The sequence below is a fragment of the Somniosus microcephalus genome, chromosome 4 (genome assembly GCF_052327205.1).
Source record: "Somniosus microcephalus isolate GS21.2 chromosome 4, FLI_Smic_1.0, whole genome shotgun sequence".
Lineage (NCBI taxonomy): Eukaryota > Metazoa > Chordata > Chondrichthyes > Squaliformes > Somniosidae > Somniosus > Somniosus microcephalus.
The window spans coordinates 251,977,230-251,990,373 of record NC_140990.1 but is presented as its reverse complement, the minus strand read 5'-3'; the positions used below and the strand labels follow the sequence as shown (position 1 = coordinate 251,990,373).

Below are 13,144 nucleotides of genomic sequence, written 5' to 3'. Positions count from 1 at the left end.
TCTGTGAAGACAGAACACAAAGTATTTGTTTAATTTCTCTGTCATTTCCTTATTCCCCATTATAATTTCTCCTGTCTCAGCCTGTAAGGGACCCACATTTACTTTCGCTAATCTTTTCCTTTTTACATACATATAGAAGCTTTTACAGTCTGTTTTTATGTCTCTCACTAGTTTACTCTCATTTTCTATTTTCCCTTTATCAATTTCTTGGTTATCCTTTGCTGAATTCTAAAATCCTCCCAAACCTCAGGCTTACTACTCTTTTTGGCAACATTATAAGCCTCTTCCTTTGATCTAATACTATGTTTAACTTCTCTTGTTAGCCACGGTTGGACCACATTTCCTGTGGGGTTTTTGTGCCTTAAAGGAATATATATTTGTTGTAAATGATGTATTAATTCTTTAAATGCTAGCTATTGCTTATCTACCATCATACCTTTTAATGTAGTTTCCCAATCTACTTTAGCCAACTCGGCCCTCATACCTACGTAGTTTGCTTCATTTAGATTTAAGACCCTAATTTCGGATTTAACTAAATCACTTTCAAACTCAATATAAAATATTATGGTCACTCTTCCCTAAAGGCCACTTTACTACAAGGTTATTAATTAACCCTTTCTCATTGCACAATACTAGATCTAAAATAGACTGTTCCCTAGTTGGTTCCTCAACATACTAATCTAAAAAACTATCTTGCATGCATTCCATGAATTCGTCCTCCACACTATTACTGCAAATTTGGTTTGCCTAGTCTATATGTAGATTAAAGTCCCCCATGATTACTGTATTACCCTTGTTACTTGCGCCTCTAATTTCCTGATTTATACTCTGCCCTACATTATAACTATTGTTTGGGGGCCTATAAACAACTCCCACCAATGTTTTCTGCCTCTTGCTGTTTCTTAGCTCCACCCAAACTGATTCTACTTTTTGATTTTCGGAGCTAAGATTCTTTCTCTCCACTGTCTTTATCCCATCCTTTATTATCAGGGCTGCCCCCCTCCTCCTTTTCCATTTTGCCTATCCCTTCTAAAAGTTAAGTATCCTGGAATATTTAGTTCCCAACCTTGGCCACTTTGCAACCACGTCTCCATTATGGCTATTAGATCAAACCTGTTAATTTCTATCTGCGCTATTAATTCACCTATTTTGTTGCGAATGTTTCACCCATTCAGATATAGTGCCTTTAGCTTTGACTTATTTCTATTTTTCCCTGATGTCACCTTAGTCACTGATGCCTTATTACCTTTGTTACTCTCTCTGTCCCTTCCTGACCCACTCTGCTTATTTTTACCCAAAACTCTACTCTGCTCTAGAGCCTTGACATTTCTCTTGCTGCTTTTAAATTTACTCTTTCCTAAAGCCTCCACACACCCCTTCATTAGTTTAAAGTCGTGTCTACTGCCCTAGTTATTCGGTTCGCCAGGACACTGGTCCCAGCCCGGTTTAAGTGGAGCCCGTCCCAACGGAACAGCTCCCTCTTTCCCCAGTACTGATTTCAGTGCCCCATGAACTGAAACCCCTTCCTCCCACACCACTCTTTGAGCCATGCATTTAAACCTCTAATCTGTTTGTCCCTATGCCAATTTGCGCATGGCTCAGGTAACAATCCAGAAATTATTACCTTTGAGGTTCTGCTTTTTAATTTAGATCCTAGCTCCTCAAACTCCCTCAGCAGAATCTCATTCCTAGTTCTACCTATGTTGTTGGTTCCCACGTGGACCACGACAACTGGATCCTCCCCCTCCTACTCCAAGTTCTTCTCCAGCTGCGAGGAGATGTCTTTAACCCTGGCAACGGGCAGGCAACACAACCTTCAGAACTCTCGGTTGCGGTACAGAGAACAGTATCTATCCCTTTGACTACACTGTCCCCTACCACAACTATGTTCCCTTTCAACCCCCCACTTGTATGGCTCCTGTATCATGGTGCCATGGTCAGCTTGCTCATCCATCCTCCAGGCTTTTCCCTCATCCACACAGGCAGCAAGAACCTCATACCTGTTGGACAAGGGCAAAGGCTGAGGCTCCTCCAGCACTGCACCTTGGGTCCCCTTACCTGCCTGAGTTGCAGTCACACCCTCCAATCCCTGACCACCAACCAGACCTGTACTACTACCTAACCTAAGGGGTGTGACTGCCTCCTGGATCAAAGTGTCCAGGTAACTTTCCCCATCCCTGATGCCCCACAATGTCTGCACCTCAGATTCCAGCTCAAAAACTCTGAGCTGAAGTTCCTCAAGGTGCAGGCACTTACTGCAAATGTAGTTGTCCGGGATCACAATGCTCTCCACAAACTCCCACATGCTGCAGTTGCGGCACATCACCTGCACTGACATCCCTACATGACCTTGTTTTATTTAATTACGTTTAATTAAATTTGTAATTAGATAACTTAGTTTACAGTGTAGTTTCTTGACTAGCTTAAGTTAAGGGTACTGAAATTAAATATCTACCTGTTACACAAAGCACTACAAGTAGTGTAGGCAAAAAGCAACAACTCCTTCCCCCTCTTCTCCAAATTCCCACTCTTTCCAAATTCCCAAATAAAACACCCTGTTCAAGTCCACCCCGTTTAATCCCACTCTGTGCAGACCGCAATCATCATTAACTTAAGATTGTGTGGTAGTCTGGGGCACATTTCAATCTGCTATTTTGTTTGTGTACTTTAGGCAATAATGGATTTAGAAACAATTTTTACACTTTTACTTCTGTGTCAGTGAATCATGGTAAATAAATACATATTGTAGTTGCAATGTTTGTGCAGTATTTTCAGAAGAGATTATAACATTTTCAGAAGCTGTTACCAGGTTATTAATATTTTGCAATGTTTAGTTATCTTTTTATATAGGTTGATGTAGGTTAGCTATTAACAGTCTTTTGAATATGAAAACATTTATATCATATAATAAGAACAGGCATGATACCCAAGATTATGAGGAAAATCTTTGGGTGTATCACACCACATGATAAGAAGGGCAGTAAGATTCAAGATTCAGTTTTTGTTTGCTACTAAGAAACTGCACATGCAAACATTGCTTTGTTAAAAATGTGATCATGAATCAAAATTCTTAGTACATCTTGTTCACTTTGTGAATATTGTAAAAAATTGGCTAGATGTTGCAAAACAATTTATTTCAATCAGGTTTCATAAATCATTGACAAAACAGGCATTGCAATTTTCATACCAAGTGAAGATGAGTTTATTCCACTGAAACGTACATTGGACACTGATGCAAGGTGTAGATCTTTACTAACAGTTTTGTAGTTTACAGACTAATCTGATGACCTATTTTTAACAGAAATAATTTCTTTAGGTGGCTATCCAGGTTAACAGAATTGATGAAAAAGTTGCGTTTTAAACTTGAATACATTTTTGACAGATTAGCAATTGTTGCAACATAAGATGCAAAATGCTGAAAACTATATTAAATGCACAAGCATAATTAGAGTCATTTGGATTAGATCAGGTCATCATTTAATGTTTAATGTAAGATTTTGAATTATAATTACATCATCACTGCTATGTATATGTCAATTTTTACATAGTAATAATAATTTGAATTTAAAAACACAAACACAGAAAAGGTAACAAAAATCTGATCCAAACTAATTCATAAATGGGCTGAATAGTATAGAGTGATCCCACACAGCACCATTTTTCATGTCATTGTTAAAATATTTTAAATACAGCCACAGAATTATGTTGCAGAAATTAGGCTTATTCTTTATTAATAGTTCATAACTAGTTCACATCATTAGAACAGAATACTTTAGGCAACTATATCATGGACATTATTTCAAATACAATGTGTTTAACTGACATAATGAATAAATTCAACTTATTTCATGGTAGCTTTACATTAAAGCCTTAGTATATCAAGAAAAAGTGAAACCCTTTAATTCGATCAACCATACAGAGTTTTCATCTAACAAAGTCTGCTATATGTAATAAGCAATTTTACTTGTTTAAAATCTAATTCTGTATCATATAAAATCTAGATTGAACGTAGTTTACATCTTTTACAGATGCATTCATTCCAGGGTAGTCAGTATCATGCTACTCAACATACTGTGGGTTCAAGTTGTAGTTCTGTAGACCTCTTAAAAACTTTGCCATGTTTAAACCTAAAAAAAACAAGAGAATGTGTTGATCAGAAGCTATCTGAATTTAAGTGATTTTTTTAAATGAGGTAAACATCTGCAAATATTTTTCTTCAGTCACTACAACATCAGCAAGATCACTTCTCAACTCTTTTGATTTAGGTTGGTGGAGCCCCCTAGTGAAAATCAAGTGCATTTTAATTTATTTGTAAGTTTCCAATGCCTCGCTACATAGAAGCACTTCATAAAATATTCAAATCTATTGAAAGTAGGACAAACGTTATGCAACACTATGTGTTCAACTAAATACCAAAACAGGGCTTGGACCAAATACATTTTAATAAAGAAGTATGACTGAGTAATATTTAAACTGTCTGTCACCTGTCAAATAGTCACTAATGTAATGTTTTACCGTATTACATTATTGTTGTTTCCCGATCATGCTCGGACGTGTCAGAAGATTAAAGCTATTAACAGTTTTTAGTGTCATGTTTAATCAGAGTCTGAGTACTAATGAGGCCCACACAGAGACTCATTACATATAAGACATGTGTTGTGGCACTTCTTTATTTTACAATGAGAAATGTTGAAATTGATAATCCTTCCCAAGTATAGTAGTGCAGTTTTGTTTCTGTATATTTTTGTTAGAACTTGTGAATAATTAACAAAAGGCAGTTTCTAATAAAGCATGAATTATGTTATTCTTATTTGTGGTAAAAAAAAGTCTCCAATTACTATTTGTTATATTAACAGAAAACATGTAAGGAATAATAAATCCTTGCAGGAAACAGAGTGCCAAATACTCCATGAGTTAATATTTTCCATAATAGATTTCAGAAAGGTATAAATTGGTTTTGGCATGACATGTAGTTCATTTTGAATTGGAAGATAGCTTTCCAGGCAAAGTAATTATTAGCAAAAGGCATTAGGAAATTGAGAACAAAGTAATAGAATATACAACACAACTCTAACTAGCTAATTGGGAGTCACCAATTATGCACTGATTGAACAGCAATTAGCTGCAGCCTAACATTTTAATAATGGATTGAACAAAAATTGCTATTGAGGTAGAAAAAAATTACATTTGTCGAAATCAAAGATTTGCACCAAGGAAAAGAAACAGGGTTTTCGATTTCCTCTGAGTTTTTCCCACTTAGTCCCTTTAACTTTGGCGTAGTTTGGTGGAAACTCTGTTTGTGTAGGGTGTTAGATTTTTCTGTTTCTGCACAAATGGTGAAAATCTGAATGCACATCACAGTAAAATGAAAAGCAAGATACTACAGATGCTGTAAATCTGAAATAAAATTAGAAAATGCTGACTCAAGATCATTGGCCTGAAACATTAATCCTGTGATTCTCTCTCCACAGATGCTGCCTGACCTGCTGAGTCTTTCCAGCATTTTTATTTCACAGTAAAAATGAGTCCCCTGTATAAAGTCTAATTTTTCTCATGCATGGATGATATTACACTTGGGCATCGGTTATTACAAGCATGTCTCTAACACCTGCCAAAGACATTATCTGCACTTCTAAACACTTGGGTAAGGCTACCTTATCCCAACAACAAATGCTTACAATTATGCAGTGCCTTTAATGGAGCTTCATTAATGGACATTGGACCCATCCAAGACTTGGAAGGAGGGGATGACAAAATGTAAACATTTTTATCTAAGATATAGCATTGTATTAGCCTCTTTAATTCTGTCACAGTACATAAGGGTTTGAAAACTAGCTTCATTTACAGAAATCATATCCCAGTCTAACTCAATACACTATTGCAATGATTTGTCAGTTGGTCACTAGGCAGCTATTTGAGGGAGCAGCCAAGCCAACCAATTTAAATACAAACATGTTGTGTCATTTGTTCTGATATGTGTCTGTTTGGCAGCTTTTTAAATTGAACAGAGAATTATTCAAATTCTGCTTGATTCTAGTTGCTGTTTCAGAGCGACTTGTCAGTCTGCTTTTTCGAGTCACTGAGTTTTATCTGGAGCCTTCAAAGACAGTCTATCTGCAACTTACAAAGAGAGTTAGTTGAGGTAAATAACTCTTATAAGATGAAAAGAGGGGAAAAGAATCACTATGCTAGAAATTTAATTAGCCTAGTTAAACACAGCATTGAGCGCTATTTATTAGTTTCTATTCTCTGAGTAGCTAGGAACATTTAAATGCTACTGTAAAAATGTTTTTATTGCTATTATTTCCTTGCTCTATTACTGTTTTTAAATTTGCTTGACAGTTAAATCCAAAACAAGATCCAGCATAATGTTCCTCTGTCACTTTTGAAGACAAGGAAGATCCTGTGTAGACACGGGATAGAACCAATAGTTGGAGTAATCTAAACAAGGCCCTTTGTTCAATATCGCAATGTTCTACCCATATATCAGAGCAAATGGAAACACTCTTTAGGGATATAGGGAATGAAGGCTCACCTACAAGAATAGTTTGAAATACAGAAGCCAAAATAAATCTAGAGATAAGAGGTTAAAAGAAACCAAAAACATAGCAGGATGTTAGAAGAGGTGACTAAAAGTGCAATTGAAGATGTATGTTTAAAAGAGGCTTTTGTATGTATGGAGAGATATAGCAAGACAAAGGGGTTTAGGGAGAGATTTTTCCAGATTGTGGGGAAATTTGGCTGAATTCTCTCACTGATGATAGAGTGGAGGAAGGGGAGAATGTCACAGTTGAGAGAATGCAGAGTGTGGCTAGGCATATAGAGCTACCACACACCATTTCCTGACCAACTGGGCAGGTAAGTGGCCTGCTTCTAGTCCTCTGACAATATCAATCTAATCAGCTGCAAGGACATGTAAAAGAGAAACATAGGGTGAACAATTTTTCATTCCATGGGGGAGGGGGGGAGGGGGGTGCTAATCTCCATAAGGCACCCTTCTCTGACAGGGAGAGGAATGCATTGCGAGGAAATTTACACAGTAGCCTTGTGTCATCTCTGTGATCCAGTGTACTGATGAACCTACCTGCTTTATCATTAGATTATCTATTGTTAGCCTTTATTTTTTCAAAACAACTATTTTTGTTTAGTTATTAATGATAGAGATTGGGATTCTGCACATTTTTTAAGTCAAGTATTGTTGTCCTTAATCAAAAGATCAAAGTGTCATTTCAGCCCCACATTTCTTCATGAACTGGAATCAATATTTTTTTTTATATTCATAAATCAATTTCATCCAAATTTACCTCTAAACTCTGGGTAATATTGTGCTGCACAATACTCCCTTTTGTTTGTCATTTAAAAAAAATTACAGTGTTTTGCAATATATTTGAGATACATAATTAATGGTTACTGGGGCCAACTAGTGAACTGTATTTCTAGGTTTCCAACCCGACTTCGCATGTTAGCATCTATACGTCGAGAAAACACTGCTACCAACAGCATTCTGCCAAGAAATTATCCAAAACATCTTTCTTCACTGGTTGGTCCTGTCACACACTTTCATTGCTTTTCCTACTAAGAAGAATGCTTTGCATTCTAATATTGTTAAAGTCACTATTTTTAACAGTTAACAGTATACTTCTTTCTTGTGTGTGCCTCAAAGCTGAATCAGCTTATAAATAAACATCTGCAAGCACTTTACACTTGGCTGATTTATCATTGGATGCTATTTAAAGGAGAGAATAAATCTTCACTGGTCAAGCCTCTCAAGAGTCTGGCACAGGTGTTTTAGTCACTCAAATATCAAGCCTCAAGCATTGAGAATTGAGATTTTTAAAAAAGTTGTTTAACCTCTCCTATGCCAGTGACTCAAGTTTCTCATCAATTTTGCAATAAAATGTCTCCTGTGACACAGAAGGAGCTGGACACTAAATTAGGGGATTAAACACCACCCTGAGCAGTGTTGTATGGAACGGAATTGCTGTTGCAGAACCACTGTTTATATAGAAGTATGAATTTTAAAAGATTAACCCTGTTTCCAGATATTTTACTTTGGCAGTTGCATTGTATGGTCAAGCATTGATCACAACGATTCAAGTCTCCACACTCAAGAGTTTCCACTGTTTGGGCACACCAAGGAAACTGGCCCCTGATCATATTCATGGCCAAGGATGTATCTATATTGGACAGAATTGCCAGCTTGTCGGCACCGATTTATCATTGGTGCTGCTTCAAAGCTAGTGTTTGTCATTGAAAAAAATCATGCTACAAATTTTACCTCCCTAATATGACTCTATTAGTTTATAATCAACACTGTATAGTATGTATGGTGTTAGATTGAACAATGTAACTCGGTGTTTCTGGTTCACATCGGTCTAAATAAATCATATGGCAGTCTCAAAACCAGAATCTGCAGTATGTAAGGACTATGAGTTATAATAATACAGGTGTGACTATGATACAGTCAGTACAAATGCTGTCATATAAGTATTATAAACTTGGTGTGGACATCTTGATTCAGTCATTGTGAAAAACTCTTGGTTCTGTAACTCATTGAAGACCACAGTAACATTTCTGACCGACATTTTTGTTTTACAAAGCATTACGATTATCTTTTAGTTTATCACAGGAGCTCTCAAATTGATAATTGTGTCATTCCCTTTATTTTATATAATAATCATCACCACAAAGTTCCCCAATCGCTTTTCAACCTACCAGATCTACCTGCTGTCCTTTTCATTGATCTTCTACCCATCAGAGCCACGAAACAGTCCGGCCCGTCCGGACATTTTGAGCTAGATTGAGACCGTCTCATCAAAGCTCCGTAATTATCTGATCCAGGAGACCATTCCCCAAAATTATCAGTGATCTACAAGAAGAAATCCATACAGAAATGTACCGCATCAATGCACTTAAAGTGAAAGGTGCTTCCGCAAATGCTTCATTCGTAATACTCTGTCAAATAGAAACTGCGATCAATTATTATTAGGGGAAACTGTAAATACAGTGGACTCGGCAGGCTGAGAGGACAGAGACAGTCCTTGACTACAGAATCAAGAATCAGCTCACTGTCACTGACCTTACCTGGCCGGAAATATTCACCTGTAAAGCTGTCGAAAGGTAAATAAATGTTCACTTCCAAATACGCCTCTGTGAAGCACTTTGGAGCGTTTTTCAAACACATGCAGGTGTTGTTGAAATAACCAGTGATACTTGACGTGTAAAAGCGCAAAATAGGTAGGATCAGCTTGAGATTAGATTTGCTTACATTTTGAAAAATAATGAAACATAATTATCTATATATATATGCGTGTGTATTTAGTCAGTACTTGCTGGGATAACACGGTCCTATAGAAACACTGATCGGCTCAGTCTGGGGCGCGGTTGGTTCAGTGGCCGCACTGTGGCGCTCTTGGAACTGCACAGAGGAGTTACAGCAGAACTCTGAACTCTGGGCAGCGGAGAGGTTAACAAAGTTAGTTAACGTTCGAGAAACGTTAGTTAATAACCACCAAGGGCAGCAATTATTGTTCACCGGTTTATGCGGACATATTTTACAGTAGAACAATTCATGCGATGGGTTTATCTGCACTTTCCGAACATTCTCATTCGTTTGGAGTTGTGGTTTCTCTGTGGTTTGTGTCTTTAAAAACACACAGCAAAGGCCATTTAACAACCCGTGAAACAGAATAGTCTGGACATTCCGGTTTACAATGGTAGAGTTGGTACATGTTAGTTACACGACACCATCAGTCGGGTATGTTTAGCGATTATTGGCCTACAGCTGTCACTTTCCACATTTCTAGTTTTATTTACATTTTGCAGTAAACAAGATTCCCGCAGTTATATTATTGTTTGATTGAGAAGAGGACGGGCTAGACTGAAGAGCGGAACTAAGTAGACCACTCTGCACCGGCCCGAGGACGGGAGCAGCCAATGGGAAAAATAGCCTGAGTGCCTTTCAATTTAAAATTTATATCAAAGGACAAGATCTGAGAGATATTAAATTACAAAACAGAGCCAGAATTCTCTAATTGCCGTGACTGTCAAAATGCAATGTTTTTTTGGAATGCATTCATATGATACTCTAAATTCAAAAATAAATACATTTTGACAAAATTCTAATCATACCTGGAGGACAACCCTACTCTGCCTCTTTTTTTTTGATCAACGTTAACATGTTCTTTAATTTATGGCCTTAATTTACCTGGTTTGACAGCTGGGACTCTTCCTGTTCCTCTAACGACTCTCGCCAGCACGTTGCCTCCATTATTAGGACAGAGAAGACAGCAGCAAACACAATCGCCCTCATCATTTTGGAAACTCTCCCGAGCGGCAAAGATTGCTAAAGTAAGGTATTTACAAAAATAAGACAATACTCTTGCATTAATCTATAATTCAAATACAGTATTCAATTATTCGAACGTGTACAGTGCAGTTACCTTGTCAGGAGTGGCGGTTTCACCTGAAGATTTCAATGACATTTGGGGCGGATGGAGAGTGTATAAATAGTCTTGGATCATTTTCTTGGGAGGGGCCAGAGACTGTTCTGACGAGCATCTTCTTGCATCACGCCAATATTATATGCGGGTACCTTGGTGATTCTGGAGAAATCCTGCTACTTCTGATTAATTTCCTTAGGGATTAGTTCAGAGGAACAATAATCCGCAGCAAATTTCAATTAAAATAATGCTATCAAACTTCTAATCACTTATGTGTCATTGGTTTAGATGTTACACTGATAACATATATAATGGAAACAAAAGCAAATTTAAACATTTAGACATCTCAAGTGCAATTTACTGATGTTAAATATAAAAAGTAATTTCCATCAATTTGAGGATACTCTTGTATGATTGACAAACTATAAGGTTTTGTCCAATGTATTCATATGAACACATTCTAAAAGCATCTTGTTATTGCTGTTAAAAGCAGACTGTAATATGGTACAGTTGCTATCTTGATATCTGTGTCTAGACATTTGCCAAATATTTCGGAAGAGATATACTTATCGGCTGTGATGACAAAGTTAACATTAAGAATAGATGTTTAATCTACTAACATAAAACAAAAAAGGCTGGCAATGCATCGGAGAGAGAAAGATAGGTTAACATTTCAGATGGGATCCTTCATCAGAACAGTTGAAGGGTCCCACTCCAAATGAAAGTTAAGGCATTTCTCTCAGAATGTGTACTATCTGCTGTGGATTTCCAGCACTTTACGTTTTTATTTCAGACTTCCAGAATTTGTGTTTTTTCTTTGTAACCTCTATATTTAATTTACTCCTATTTTAAAAGAGAATCACATATAAACTTAAATAAGTGGAACAATACATCAGTTTTAATGTCTCACTGTATGAAAACCATCCTGATGTTACCGACCTCAATTCTCAGTATCAGGTCAAAGACTGCAGTACCTTGTAGATAGAGCTTGGACGTGATTCAGATTTTCAGACCCAGGAGTATGCTCTGTATGGCATTTATACCCAGCTCTCCACTCCTGGTCTGTAAATTATAAATGTTTTGAGAAATTAGGAGAGTACTCTTTCTCAAACATTTAAATAAGGTCTGGATAAGTTGGTGAACTGTCCAGGAAGTCCTGAGCACTTTGTAATCCCAGTTTGATGCTGCACTGCAGCTATGTTCCATGCAATATTAAGTAGGTATAATGTGGAACAGACTCTATTTAACAGTCAAATGAGATCTGACTTAAAGGTTATACTATCATTTTTGAAAACTAATAGTATAACTGCCCCCTAACAGAGAAATCAGTGTGAAGTCTTTGGGCTTTAATCACATTTCTAATATTATTACTGCAGATGTACTCATCAGGGAAATAATATCGCACTAGTATAGACTGCTAAGTAAATCTCAGTAGATCACAAAGCCACACTTAACCTCGTCCTGCTGTGCCTCTCATCACATCCCCATCACTCTACCTTCCTACTCTTGCACATCCTTACTTACACCAACTTACCTTGCACCTCCACCCATTTCTCTCTATCTACATTATCCCATCCCCATCTCACTAGCCACCCCTCACACTCACCCTCATCCTAGTGCAATTATACCAACTACAACACACAAGGGTAGCCACTTGGGTGTTTTATGCAATGTTCATGTAAAGTTTCTGTTAATGTGGTGTCAAACATTGGTACCTTTATTTTCAACACTTTGCGTTTTTTGACAGATTTGTGTGCACCTTTGGAAGTGGCTTAGTGAGTTGCGGTGAATGGTGAGACATAACGGTACCCCCACAATGGTGATGAGTGTGAAAGGAATGGCTTGGGCATTGTAGGGATGCTTTATGGTGTTGGTGTGGTGCCAACCTGGCACAGCATGTACAGTCTCAAGTGAAGTAAATTTGGCCATGCTGAAGCCATCCCTGGCCTCCCGGGCAGCAATGTGGTCGGGTGCTGATGCCCTCTTTCCTGTGCAGCATCAATGATTGCGGAGAAGGTTGGTGGTGTTGTTGTTGGTGCTGCTGGTGTGCCTGGTACTGCTGGTGTTGGAACTGATCGTGGTGGGATTCTGAGGATCAAGGTGAGAGAGTATAAAGGGCACTCATGCTGATGGAATAGATGGCAGGTGAAGTAGAGATGACAGAAGCGATCTGTCAATGGTGAGAGAGGTAATGAGGTCAGACTGGATGGAGACTTGTGTAAAGACTTGCAGCAAGGTGAATCTGTTGTGGACATGCAGTGAGGAAGAGTTTGTGGCTGAGGGAAGATATCTTTGTAAGGTGGGAGCTTTTACTGTATATTTGAAGCTGTCAACTCAACAGCTGATTCAATGGCCACTGAACTCCTGCCTCAGCTTGACAGACATGGTCCACGACCAGTGTGGATCCCATGGATGAGCTGTCAAATGCAGAAGGTGAGCTGAAATTCAATCTTAAGTGGCTCTAAACAAGCCACTAATTACCTGAATTGGGTCCCCCGCTGTGAACCCGTCACTGCATGTTGTGTCTGCTCAGCGTTGACAGACCCGACATCGGGGAAAGGCGCTTGGCGGTGTGTTCACAGCGGGGTACCAACCGGCTGGGGAAAAAAAAACTTTCCCACCTAAACCGCCACAGATCGCGCCCGCTGACCACCCGCACCCCCCGCACCCACCCCCCCCGGAAAATCCAGCCCTCAATCTTA

At 38.2% G+C, this 13,144-nt stretch overlaps 1 protein-coding gene across 1 annotated transcript; it reads right to left on the bottom strand.

Annotated features, from left to right (window-relative positions):
- Positions 1-3,117: 3,117 nt before the first annotated feature.
- On the bottom strand, positions 3,118-10,542 carry LOC147120373 (uncharacterized). The gene is made up of 4 exons (XM_085983853.1): positions 10,443-10,542; positions 10,208-10,345; positions 8,716-8,869; positions 3,118-4,127 (listed from the first exon to the last, which is right to left on the bottom strand). The coding sequence occupies exons 1-4, from the start codon at positions 10,521-10,523 to the stop codon at positions 4,060-4,062; spliced, it is 441 nt and encodes a 146-aa protein (XP_085839979.1). The 5' UTR covers positions 10,524-10,542; the 3' UTR covers positions 3,118-4,059.
- Between the last annotated feature and the right edge of the window lie 2,602 nt (positions 10,543-13,144).

What these genes read in the sequence shown, in the direction of transcription:
- LOC147120373 (XM_085983853.1), bottom strand. Translation starts at nt 10,523, where the DNA reads ATGATCCAAGACTATTTATACACTCTCCATCCGCCCCAAATGTCATTG. An exon ending in AAACCGCCACTCCTGACAAG is followed by an intron (nt 10,346 to 10,442) that starts GTAACTGCACTG and finishes ACCTTACTTTAG; the next exon opens with CAATCTTTGCCGCTCGGGAG. An exon ending in AGTCCCAGCTGTCAAACCAG is followed by an intron (nt 8,870 to 10,207) that starts GTAAATTAAGGC and finishes TTCTTCTTGTAG; the next exon opens with ATCACTGATAATTTTGGGGA.